This window comes from Berghia stephanieae, chromosome 4, assembly GCF_034508935.2.
Source record: "Berghia stephanieae isolate SIO BIC M18660-M18661 chromosome 4, UCSD_Bste_1.3, whole genome shotgun sequence".
NCBI classification, from domain to species: domain Eukaryota; kingdom Metazoa; phylum Mollusca; class Gastropoda; order Nudibranchia; family Aeolidiidae; genus Berghia; species Berghia stephanieae.
In genome coordinates, this window is record NC_088363.1 from 4,512,571 (window position 1) to 4,525,777 (window position 13,207).

Sequence of the window (13,207 nt, forward strand, 5' to 3'; positions counted from 1 at the left end):
TATATATATTATATATACATTATACAAAATAATATATACTATATTTTCAATGTATTAATATACATTTTATATAGATGCACTTTTACTATTACTTTTATTATTATTTCATTTTTTTTCCATTCACAATGTTGCTTTATAAAATATGTAAATACTGTATATTTTATAATGCTTATTTATTAATTCTCCAATCCCTTTAATGGATTAATACAGTTTATTTATTTATTATTTAACGTTTTTAAAAAGGCAATTTGGCGATACCACCGACTAGTTGACATAAATCTCAATATTTTTGACTTTTACTTAGTTATCAAATGTTCCGTTTTTAAACACACACACACACACACACACACACACACACACACACATACACATTAAAAAAAAAATTAATAGACTAGATACAAATTTAGATTTTTTTTACATTAAAAAAAACACCCCAGAATTCATGGTAAATTAGCAAGTTTATATTTTGGTGAAGGGGAAAAAACGAAGGGGGGGGGGGGGGGGGGGGGGGGACCTAAATGAATCAATGAATCAGAATGATGTATAGAACAAGATCAAATTTAAATCATTCAATTTTTTTTGTTTCAAATCCACAGGAATCTGTACAGGGCGACAAAAACTCCATGGAGAATTTGAAATCGTGCCAGTACCTGAGTCTACAATCCGTTCTTGAAGAAAGCTGCCAAAGAAAAAGAGGAAAAACAAGAGAGCAGCTGGGATGTGGCTGAAAGGAAGCTGAGGGCTGGGTTCATGGCCCTTACCTTCCTGAAATAACTCAAAGTCAAAGTAGGGGATAGGGAATGAGATTAGCGGAAGAGTAGCGTCCCTTGATTGGACGTCACCCATAGTCTGTGACGTCACCGGCGGAAAAGTTATTAGATAGAGAACGTCATGTTGGTTGTGCGCATGCGTCTCTCGTCCTCTCAAGGGACGCTACTCTTCCGCTAATCGCATTCCCTATAGCAAGCGTTACAAGTTATTGACTTTCAAAACTATAAAACAAGAATGAATGCTACAGCTTTTTAAAAGAAGAGAATAGTATTTTTTCTTGTTGGCTGAAGTAGGTTTTGGCTCGAAACGTTCTGTGTTAAGCAGATTGTTCACATTAAACCTCCTTTGAAGTTGAAGTAACCCAGTATGTACTCTTTCACTCGGCTATCGACTATGTAGAAAATTCCAATAAACAAGATTCAGCTCCACATCCTCCTAATTCTAGTCACTATGACTTTGCATCGTTGTTTTTAAGGGTTTTACGGCGCTTGCAACACAAAAGAAAATAAAAATCGTCCCTGAGTGGGCTTGAACCACCAACCTTTCGGTTAAAAACCGAACGCGCTAACCGATTGTGCCACAGAGACAACTACAGTAGCCATCGTTAACAGCCGCGATGATCTTCGAAGCACAGAGTTGCGACTTCATAACAAGACAAGACATATAGATAGAATAAAGTTGACGTCACTCGGGTGTTTGTCGTTGTTTTTAGGGGAATTCGTTCAAATAGGAAACATGTAGATTCCAAGAGCACACCATCGGTGTACTTAGTTTAAGATCTACCTAAAAGTCTCATCCAGACACAAGCACAGTTCCCCACTAAGAGGAACACACTCAAATGTTTACAAATATATATTTCGTAAACAAAACATAATACAGTGCGCAACAGAGAGATGATTTACAAGGAAAAAAATATCAATCTCCCAAAACTAACTATACATTTGACTGTTTCCCTCCCAGCCAGGGTATCCGGCCAGGGCCAGGACAAAACCAAGTAACCTCATTCCAAGACAAAGACAGCAGAAAGCATGTTGGAAAACAGATACAGGGGGATAGAAGACACAGCAAGTACCTCCCTGCCCGCTATGGGAGGTAGTAATAGTGAATAAATCTAAAAAAGAACCAAAACAACCACAGCGATGTACGACTTCAGTCATTTATTTATATCGTCATAAACACCATAATAAATGCCACATGGGTGGTTGGATGGGAGCATCACCCTTGAATCATATACCTATGATGTTCGCATGGGTGTACGATCCGATAGTGATGTCGTTTCTTCTTCTCTTTACTAGCCTATCCTGCTACTTTGGTTTGTGATTGTATTTTTGACAGGGGATATTTTTTTTCTGTAAATCTTCTGCCTGTTTGTTCTTGGTTATTTATAATTTAGCTTATGATATCTTTAGATTATGACTTTGGTTTACATTTGTACTATTTTTGTTAGATTGCTTGTTTTTTTTGTTTCAGCGGTCTCTCATATAACCTCAATTGTGTTGGAATAGACCTAAAGCAACAAACAAACAAACAAACAAAAAAAATAAATGCCACAAACCACATAAAACATGTCCTGATATGAAAGTTTTCACCCTGGGTGGGGTTAGTGACCTCCCATAGTGGACAGGGAGGCACTTACAGTGTCTTCTATCTCCCTATATCTGTCATCGCGGAAAATTGCCATTTGAAATCCCAATTTTGCCAAATTTTGCCACAAAAAAAATGACAATTTTGCCACAAAAAATAGAAAAATTTGCCACATTTTGCCGTAAAAATTGCCAAATTTTGCAAATTTTGTTAACTAATCGGATAACTTTTTTTCGTTCCGGGGACCCCAAATACTACAATGATCTGAAGATGCACACAAAAGTCACTCAGGTGCAGATCAGAATGAAAAATGATTTAAAACATCAATCTTAATCTTATATCAAAACAAAAGTACGAAAAACCTGCAAAGAGAGGTATCAAAATTTAAATAAACAAGATATTCATAGGAAATAAAACTGTTATAATAAAGGAACACCAAAGCCTTTAAGTTTGCTTCGTTGAGCCGCCTTCTCCTGTCTGAAAATACAAGATTATAAATGGAGAAGGACCTCTCAGCATCAGCAGAATTAAGGCAGGTGTATATGTATCTCTTTGCCAGCGTAGCAAGATGGGGAACATCTGAGCTAACACTGTTCCAAAAAACAGTCAGATCAAGTGGAATGCCTCCAGATGCCGACACTGCTCTTGGACCAAGAGACTCTTTATATCGAAGTACTTCTACACGAGGTACTTCATGAATACCAGGAATGGTCAAAGAATCAATATCAGAGTCAGCAATGAACACTAAATTGCAAGGATTGAAGAAAGGTATCTCCTTCAATAATTCCATCCCTGGTTGGCCTTCCGTCGATGAATATTTCTCAAGCTTTTCATTGGCCAAAGAGAAAGCTTGACAAAAACTATCCTGGAGCTGAAGCTTGAGATGTTGGTCCAGGTCATGCGGACAGTGTCTTTCTACATCTTGTAGGGTCACATGGCAAGATGAAAACTGGTCCTTAATTTCCATGAGCTTTGACCACGCCTGGTGAAAATAGAAATAAGAATAAGGCAAGGATTAAAAAACATAAGAAAGTATTTTTGTTTTGTAATTCTTTTCTTGCTCTAGTCAAAGACATTCAACTATAATGTTGTGTCCAAAGGCAGAGTTTCAACAAAGATGGAATCGTTTCATTAATAATGATACCTGCTCTTAATCTTATAAAATAAGATTTAAAGGTAGGAGGAGAAAATGAATATTTACTGTCATGGCGATTGGACGTTGGCTTTGGAATACATCAGTAGCTACAACGATGGACTGAGACTGCTGGATTATAAAGCTCATCTCTGCTTGAATTAACTGGCGCTCCGACACCGAGCAGAGGATATCATTCAAGTAGACTAACGACTCTGGAGCCGTGCGCCCACAGTGCTCCATTTCCTTCGCAATGAATGTGGCAAAGTGCTGCAAATTTTTCTCATGGTATGAGACCGCTTCAAACCAACAATTCCATCTGGATTTTGAAAAGGAAGTAAAAGAAATGATGTATTTTTAATTCATTTGTTAAATTGAATTTTTATTTGAAAAGAAGATAACATTATACCTACTTAATCTATCAGTTTTTGGCCTTATAGTATAGTCTGTTGAATTTACCATCATCATATGACTTGACCTAGTGAGGACTAATGTTAGGCATTGACTTTAATGGTTGACTATGACCCTCTTACTTTACCCCGAAATAATTGTGCAAGATAGCTTCCAATATTTATTTTTAAAAATTCTAGTGCATTTTCTTATATCAATGGTTAAAGCAAACTAACTTTGAAATAAAAAAATGATGACAATCTAAAAAGATAACATAATGGAATAATCAATTCTATTAAGCCATAGCAAGCACTTTCCCAGTCAGATACTTAATTAAAGCTCATCTTTTCAACAAAAAAAAGGGAGCAGATTACTATAACTGTAACATGATACTACTAAATATGTTTACTAACATATCAAATTAGGTAATAAGAATGACTGACCCTCCTATTTGTCAATATCCAATATTAACAATGTGTCACCTTTAGGTGAAAAAAGTTTTTTTAAAGACCCAGATGAATCATGACCAAGAAAGGAAAATTCTCAAAATCTCACCGTGTAGCGATTGGGTTTGGAGGCATCTTTGGAGATTTGACGAGTGGTGTCAGGAATCGCAGATATCTTGCCTTTCTGGCATTGGCGTTCCAAAATATCGCATTTGCAGCTTTGACGAATTTGTTGGTGCGATTGAAGGGCTTTCTGAAGGCATCACCCACTAGGCTCATGATATGAGCCATGCATGTGATATGCGTAGCATTTGCCATGAGCCCTTTCAATACATCATTGAAAGCCTTCCTCATGTATGCTGCATTGTCTGTGTTTACGGTGACGACGTCAGTAAACTTGATGCCAGTGGAGACTAAGCATTCAATTATGGCCGTCGCAACGGTTGTGTGGTTTGTGACAGACAAAAATCTTGTGTCCAAGAGGTAACTTTGGACTTTGTCCACATCAGCGCTCAAGGGTTCCAGTGGTGCAACTAAGACATTGAGGACAAACCTGAAAAGATAGGCGATACAAATAAGAGAAAACACAAAATAACATATAGGGAAGGATGCAAAAGTGATATCATAATTGCTCTCAGCATTTAATTATAGAATTCAAACTAAGGATTCGAACTGATCACTGTGTATGTTGTGTTGTGTAGTACGCCCATATATATATATATATATATATATATATATATATATATATATATATATATATATATATATATATATATATATTTATATATATATATATATGATTGTGCGTGAGTGTGTGTGTGTGTGTGTGTGTGTGTGTGTATTCACCTGCCTCCTACTCCTATATATAAATTACTCTTTCGCTTTAGTTTCTACAAACATTGTCAGTCAAAAACAAAAAACAAAACCCACCTTCCAACATCATCAGACATTTCATCACAGATGATGGCCACAGGCTTGTTTATAACTTTCTTATACACCACTTCTTTTTTGTTGGTGAACTCCCTCTTTAAGTAGCATTCCTGCAGCTGATGAGCTTGTGGAATGGCACCACCGTTTTCAACTCTTGTCTGCAAGAAGTTTCTGACTGCTGGGTGGTCAACCTTCGATAAGGGAATGTTTGCTGCAGCAAACATTGAAACAACTTCATTGCAGATATCATTTCTTGCTGAAAGAAAGAAATTTAAAAAATAGTTTGTTAATATGAATAGCTTAAAAAAAATAAGCTTTATATGGCGCAATATCCACTAAACGTGCTCAAAGCACTTTACAAGGGGTCTGTGGCCAACAGCAACATTTAACAGGTAGGATGGGACATGAAGCCTGTTAGGGGATATTACAATTTTTTTCGGACAGAGACAACGCTGTTAACGGCCAGGTACTCATTTTACACCTCCATTTCATGAGAGAATGTGAGTAAAGAGCCTTCTCCAAGGACTCAACTATGCACTGAGCGAGGCTCGAACCCAGGTCCTTCCGATCCTAAAGCGAGTGTCTTTTCACTATACCACAAAGTAATAATAAAAAGAACAACAATGATAATAATAATAATAATAATAATAATAATAATCATCATCATCATCATCATCATAATAATAATAATAGTAATAATAATACCCTCATCTTTTATATAGTTGTAATTGTATAGATTTATAGAGCAATATCCACCCAAAACTAAGTACTCATTTAGAGGGAAAGGGTGCACCACTCACCTTGCGTTGAAACTGTAGACGGTTTCTTCAAAACAGAATCCAATGTCCTCTGCTTCTTCACTGCTTCACTCTCATCCACGTCAGTGGCATGTGACCTCTTCATTCTTTCTTCTTTTGTTTTATGGTCTGCGGAATTGCGGTGGCTATCCACAGAAGACTTTCGTAAGTGGTCAATAACCTTGTTGCATGGTGTGCAGAATAGCTTTGAACCACTGACGTGGGTCCACTGGCTGTATTCTGAGTGTCGCTGGTGTGCAGTGACATGGCGAGCACATTTTGCCTTCTTCATGTCTAAACCAAGGAACTTGTCCATAGCGAGTTTGTAATCAACAAGTAGATGTAAGAGAAAAGAACGCCGGTAGCGAAACCAATTGAAGATAACAATAATAGCGTCACTCGTCACTAAGGTGAAAGTGAAAGTAGAAAAACTCCTTTTAATTGCAATGTAACGTCTGTTAGTAGTATGGCAGTTTAAAAACCAGACTGGGCAGCTTCCAGTAGCAGTTTAAACAGACCAGGAGCTATGAGAAAATGAAAGAAAGGGACGATGCTGACTTTCGGAAATTCGCCACTTTAAAAAAACCACTCGGGTTAAATAATGGTGAAAAATTTAGATTTTTCATGAAATTTGTAAAATTTGCGGTAAATTGCGGAAAAGTGCGAATTTTGCGGCCGCAAATTTGCCATTGCGGCCGCGAAAAACCACGATGACACCTATATCTGTTTTCAAACATGCTTTCTGTCTTTGTCTTGGGATGAGATTACTTGGTTTTGTCCTGGCCCTGGCAGCATACCCTAGCTGAGAGGGAAACAGTCAAATGTATAGCTGGAGATTTGGGAGATGATATTTTTTGTCTTGTAAATCATCTCTCTGTTATGCACTATATTATATTTTGTTTACATATTATATATGATTTGTAAACATTTGAGTGTATTCCTCTTAGTGGGGACTTGTGTTTGTGTCTGGATGGGACTTTTTGGTGATCTCAAACTAAATACTTTGATAGTATGCTCTTGGAATCTACACGTTTCCTATTTGAACCAATTCCCCTTTGTCTTCCCTTTTCTTGGGCGCTTTAATTGTAATTCAAGAACTTTTTACTGTCCCATTTTCTTCCTTTTTACTGGTGCTGATATGACCTTAATGTGTTGCAAGCGCCGTAAAATCCTTAAAACAAACAAAGTTTTCACCTTGACTCGGCACTTGCAATATATTTAAGTCAAATCATTGCCTGTAAAAAAAGGATGAAAATTGGATAGTCAAAACATTCTAGATGTACAATTAAAAGGACTTGAGGAAAAAGTAAAAGTGGAATGGTACAAATAGGGAACAGATGTAGATTCCAAGAGCACACTATCAGTGTACCTAGTTTGAGATCACCTAAAAGTCTCGCCCAGATACCAGCACAAGGTCCCACTGAGAGGAATACACTCAAATGCTTATATTATATTATACATTCATAACAACAATTATAACAATACATAACAGGGAGATGATTTACAAAGAAAAAAATATCATCTCCCAAAACAATAACTATGCATTTGACTGTTTCCCTCCCAGCTAAACACTACGGCCATGGCCAGGGTAAAACCAAGTAATCTCATTCCAAGACAAAGGCAAAACGCAAATTGGAAAACAGCTATAAGGGGCTAGCAGACACCGTAAGTGCCATCCTGCCCAATATGGGGGAGGTCAGGAACCCCACCCAGTCACCCTGACTAAAAGCAACACAACAATAGGTTGGTGTTTAAAACAACTTTATATATAAATTCATTGACCAACATTTGAGCCCTTGAAATCTTTTAAACTGGTAACAAAGCAGTAAAGAAAAACAAATAAAAACACAACCTGAATTGGACTATACGCCTTTCTCCCCTCCTTAAAAAAATGTTGATAGCGTCAACAAATTTGTTTTGTTTTTAAGGGCTTTACAACGTTTGTGACACATTTAGGTCATATCAGCATCAGTAAAAAAAGAAGAAAATGGAATAGTCAAAAGATTCTAGATCTAAAATCAAAGCACCAAAAGAAAAAGGAAAACGGTTCAAATAGGGAACAGATGTAGATTCCATGAGCAACTCAGTGTATGTTTGAGAACACTTAAATTTACCCAAACACCGAAGGATCCATGAGAGGATACACTCAAATGTTACACATCATATGTTTTAAAAACAAACAAACAAAAAAAAAGAAACAGCACATAACAGAGAGATGATTTACAAATAAAAAAATATCATCTCCCAAAACAATAATAATTATGCATTTGACTGTTTCCCTCCCCGCCAAGGACTCCGGCCAGGGTCAGCAAAACTAAGTAATCTCATTCCAAAACATGTTGGAAAACAGATATGGGAGATAAGAAGACACAGCAATTACCTCTCTGCCCACTATGGGAGGTCGGGAACCCCACCCAGATCAACAAATTTGAACTGCCCTAATGTGATTTATCTTTATCAAGGCTGCAGGACTGGAATATCATTTTTCTTTTAGACTTAGACTCTCCTGTTACAATCCTGATAAATCTGTTCATGAATTATTAACAATCTAATTTTCTTTGCATAGCTATTGTTTTTGTTTTTAAGGGTTTTACGGCGCTTGCAACACATTTAGGTTATATCAGCGCCAGTAAAAAGGAAGAAAATGGGATAGTAAAAAGTTCTAGAATTACAATTAAAGCACCCAAGAGAAAGTAAGACAAAGGGGAACTGGGAACAAATAGGGATCAGATGTAGATTCCAAGAGCATACCACCAATGTACTTAATTTGAGATCACCTAAAAGTCTCATCGACACAAGCACAGGCCCCAACTAAGAGGAATACACTCAAATGTTTACCAATCATATAATATAATATGTAACCTAAACATAATACAATACATAACAGAGAGATGATTTACAAGGAAAAAAATATCTCCCAAAACAATAACTATGCATTTGACTGTTTCCCTCCCAGCCAGGACTCCGGAAAGGGCCAGGACAAAACCAAGTAACCTCATTCCAGGACAAAGACAGAAAGCATGTTGGAAAACAGATATAAGGAGATAGAAGACACAGTATGTACCTCCCGGCCCGCTATGGGAGGTCAGGATCCCCACCCAGTTTGCATAGCGAGTTGAATGAAGAAGGAATTAAAATTTTCTAATGAAAGTTTTCTTTGAACAATTATCAGCTGTCATTTTGGGCCTAACAATGCACTAAAAAAACGCATAATTCAAATAAATGTGATAATATATATAAAAAGTCTATTTACCAACAAAAACTATAATCGATTTTCATTTCCAGACAATTACATTTATTAATGGTATCAACACTATTTTTTTTTTCAACAATAAAATAAAACAAGTTTTGAGCTTTCAAATTTATCTGACTGACTTATTTGATAGTAAAAATATAATAATAACAATAAAATAAAGTATTTAAAAATAAAATTATAAAATAAAATAATAATACTAATAAAATGTGACCAACTGTGTTGAAATGAACCGGTTGCTTAAAACTTACCTTAAGCTCAAGTTACAAGATTTGAGTTAAAATAAATGCGTACATTGAGGAAAATTCTTGTTTTGGTAAAATAAATTTTTAAATAACATCGTTAAAAGCAATTATATTCTTCAGATCTGATCCAGTTGACGTTCGACTGAATTTTCTCCCTTTAGTTCATTCCGACATAACACCAGAAAGACATGGAGCATCACAAAAATGTTACAGTGAATGACATAATCGGTGGGATGGTGAAAAGGTTTGAACTGAGATATTGCCAAGTTTCGTTACAAGGTCAATTTTTTTTATCAAAAATGAGTTCTTGTCATAAATGATTAAATCAACCCTTTTTGTACATTTTCGGGAAATATCAAAGCTTAATTTCACTTCTAAATATTTTTTACAGCTGAAAAAGTATGAAATTTGAGTTGAGAAAGTTGCTGGATACCTTTCCCCATACATCTGACCAAAACTTCTTGACAAATCTCCCGATTTACTTCAAATAAAGATTAAAATGCTCTGGGGAGCATATTGTTTCAAGAATGCAAAAAAATGCAAATATCCTAAATTTTCACCTTCCGACTGATTATGTCATGCACTGACATATATGACGAGTCAGCAGTTAGAAAGCATGAACGCTTTGGTCCTTGAATATAATTCATCAACAATTTCAAAACATTATACATCAATTAAAAGAAAATCTAGATTTCGAATTTAACCTTCTGGTTTTCCTTTGCCAAGTTCAAACCGTTCAATTCTTTGCTCACGTCCTCGTCTGAGGAGTCTTGGTTGTCTTCATCATCGGAATCGCGGGGCGTGTTCTCGTGGATGAGGATGCTGAGCTGTCTCTTGAGGGACCTCGAGAGTGGTGGAGTGTAGTCTCGAGGGATGAGATATGTGGACATGTTGAACAGATCCAAGAATACTTTGTATCGGTCACTGGTCGGAGAGAAGATGAAAAATGAATGAGTTTTCAAGTAACGAGATTGATCTATATAAAGGTAATGTTGTTTTTTTTATAAAAGAGTTTTAACTCTTTCAGCACCATTGGCTGCACTGTGTAGCCAGAGCAGAATCTGTTCTACTGGCCAATGGCCGCACAGTGCAGCTGGTCTTGAAAGGCAAATATAATAATGTAATCCAATCCCACTTTCTACAAAAAGTACTATAAATTGAACCAATGGTATCATTTCTTTCATGAGAACATTCAATTGGCCCAAGGGGGGGGGGGGGGGGGGGGGGGGGTATTTTAATTGAGCTTTTGAGCCAAATTTGAATGTCACTTGTCATGGCTTGTCATTCTCATGCTGCCTCAATCAGGTGTCAGCCATTTTGTGATGGAAATGCGAATATAGCCTCAGCGCTGAAAGAGTTCAGGGCTTGCAACACGTTTTGGTCATTCCAGCACCAGGGCCAATTGAATGGGTGAAGATTCCACCGTTACAGTTAAAAGGATATGAGAAAAAGTAAGACGAAAGGGAATTGGTTCAAACAGGGAAGAAATGATTCCAAGAGCACGCTATCAGTGTACTTAGTTTGAGATCACCTAAAAGTTTCATCCAGACACCTGCACAAGACCCCACTAAGAGGAATACACTCGAATGTTTACAGACTATATCAAAAACAGAAAACATAACCACCAATACATAACAGAGATGATTTATAAGGAGAAAAAAAAATCATCTCCCAAAACTAACTAAACACTTGATTGTTTCCCTCCAAACTAAGGACTCTGGCAAGGGCCAGGGCAACCTCAAGCAATAACCATTCCAAGACAAAGATAGAAAGCAACTTGGAAAACAGATATAAGCGGATAAATGACACGGCAGGTGACCTCCTGCCCGCCATGTGAGGTCAAAGGACCTCACAAAGACAATGCTAAGACATAACTACCATGGATAAAAAATCTTGATTTTAATTTTTTTTTTTCAGTCTTTAGGCTTTTGTGTGCTTGTGAAACAATCCTGTCACTTTCAAAAACACAAAAAAAAAAAAAAAAATAAATAAATAAAAAACAACATAAAACAGTCCAGAAGAGGTTTTAAAAAAAAAAACTCCTTCAGAGCTTTAACCCTCTCCTTACCACCTACAGCAAAATCGTCACATTTATTACGAGACAATATACATTTTTTCTTATTCAGATTTATTTTGTACATCACAATGATCTTTGTTTAATTAATAAGAACATAAAGTTGTTTGTAGAGAGATTGTTTGAACTTTAAAAAATCCATTTTTCTGCTGGGTAAGCCTGCCATTTTGAGAAAATACTGAAAATTATCGGTAAGGAGAGAGTTGAGGCTCATGGAGAGACGTGTTTCTGGTTTCTGTACTGTTAGTAACAATTTCTTGATAATAGACTTTGTATTGGATGCTAATCTTTTGCAGCAGACCTAGTGACCAAATCTGGGTGGATCCCTTTGCTTGTATTGTGAGCCGTCTGCACCCCCATCAAAATGAGGAAAGTAATCAAAAATTGATTTAGTATTCTAAAACAAATGCATCCATTTTCTTTCCATTATGAAGACATGACTCCTTTTAAAAAACTAATACCGAAAATAGCATCAAATTTTGGTTCATTGGTTTAGGACAATATAGAAAGCCAGCTCTATAACAAAGTCTTAAACCGGAGATTTCAAAGTCTTGTGTCCAAAATAATGAAAAGACATGTAGTCAAGAGCGTGGTCATCATGAAATGTATCGAGGGCATCGGGCACTGACAGTGCAAGCAAAGCACAATCGTGGTAAAAAATTATTTTTTTTAGATTATATTAAATCCAAGCCCCCTTAATAGCGGATCGACAACTATCCTTTTTCGGACACATAGTAAGGAAAGATAAGAATGAATACCTGGCAAGTTGTGGAAAAATACCTGGTAAACGCGCCCGGGGAGACAAAGAAAAACACTCATAGACCAACTGAAGGGCTTCACCAACCTAACAATCCAAGAGCTGTTTGAAAAAGCAAGAGACAGGGAGGAATGGAGAGAGATAATTCATGCAGTATCCGAGGCCTGGACCAGGCATGGAACCTAGAAGAAGAAGAATAATAAATCCAAGCTCCCCCCCTCTACCCTTGTGACTAACACAATCCCGTTATTGTGGGGGGGGGGGGGGGGGGGGGATTTCATGTGATTTAAATACACATTCAGTGTTATTGCAGAAGCCGCAATGTGTTTTTTTTCAAACTTTTCTAAAAATCCCCTTTCTCACACTTCAAACAGCTAGAGCCAGACACCTTCCATATGATATAGAGTACAATAACCTACCTGACAGTTGATCTGAGATACTGATATCCCGAAGAGCCTCCAGTCCCCACTTTGCTGCCAATCATTCTCTGCACCATCATCACGTGATTATCTGTTGGAAGAAATAACGTTTTAAAATGGCTTATGTGAACATGCATATTTGATGAAGAACCGTAGCAATTGTACCATCATCACGTGGTTATCTGTTGGATGACATACTGTTTAAATAGTGTATGTAAACATACATATTAAATGAAGAACAGTAGCAATTGCCTGCTATCCTTTAGATACAATGCTTGTCTGTTATTTATGCCTGGATAGACGAAATTCTGATAATTAAATTTAACAACAAAAAAAAAACATTTTAAATGACAAAATTTTGGACTCCAAATAATTTGAGAAACTTCTTTTATTCTTCTCAATATGGCAG

General features: G+C 36.7%; 4 protein-coding genes and 1 non-coding gene across 5 annotated transcripts in view; 1 reads left to right on the top strand and 4 right to left on the bottom strand.

Moving 5' to 3' along the window:
• Positions 1–728, top strand: part of LOC144971671 (uncharacterized) — an 18,726-nt gene extending 17,998 nt beyond the window's left edge. The window contains exon 9 of the mRNA XM_078912744.1: positions 597–728. Coding sequence (XP_078768870.1) covers positions 597–728 — 132 coding nt within the window. The remainder of the gene's footprint in view (positions 1–596) is intronic.
• Positions 729–1,284: 556 nt separating this feature from the next.
• Positions 1,285–1,358, bottom strand: Trnak-uuu (transfer RNA lysine (anticodon UUU)). Its single transcript has one exon. It is a non-coding gene; the product is annotated as a tRNA-Lys (tRNA).
• Positions 1,359–2,581: 1,223 nt separating this feature from the next.
• Positions 2,582–5,026, bottom strand: LOC144969922 (uncharacterized). Its single transcript, XM_078908993.1, has 3 exons — positions 4,433–5,026; positions 3,557–3,806; positions 2,582–3,337 (listed from the first exon to the last, which is right to left on the bottom strand). Exons 1-3 carry the CDS (start codon positions 4,675–4,677, stop codon positions 2,696–2,698), a joined length of 1,137 nt encoding a protein of 378 aa, XP_078765119.1. The 5' UTR covers positions 4,678–5,026; the 3' UTR covers positions 2,582–2,695.
• Positions 4,698–6,759, bottom strand: LOC144971672 (CGG triplet repeat-binding protein 1-like). The gene is made up of 4 exons (XM_078912745.1): positions 6,054–6,759; positions 5,254–5,509; positions 4,787–4,876; positions 4,698–4,719 (listed from the first exon to the last, which is right to left on the bottom strand). The coding sequence occupies exons 1-4, from the start codon at positions 6,364–6,366 to the stop codon at positions 4,698–4,700; spliced, it is 681 nt and encodes a 226-aa protein (XP_078768871.1). The 5' UTR covers positions 6,367–6,759.
• Positions 6,760–8,209: 1,450 nt separating this feature from the next.
• Positions 8,210–13,207, bottom strand: part of LOC144969921 (tryptophan 2,3-dioxygenase-like) — a 69,557-nt gene continuing 64,559 nt past the window's right edge. Inside the window, exons 13-14 of the mRNA XM_078908992.1 lie at positions 12,799–12,889; positions 8,210–10,472 (exon numbers count right to left, since the gene is read on the bottom strand). Of these exons, the coding sequence (XP_078765118.1) occupies positions 10,235–10,472; positions 12,799–12,889 (329 nt within the window). The 3' untranslated portion in view covers positions 8,210–10,234. The remainder of the gene's footprint in view (positions 10,473–12,798; positions 12,890–13,207) is intronic.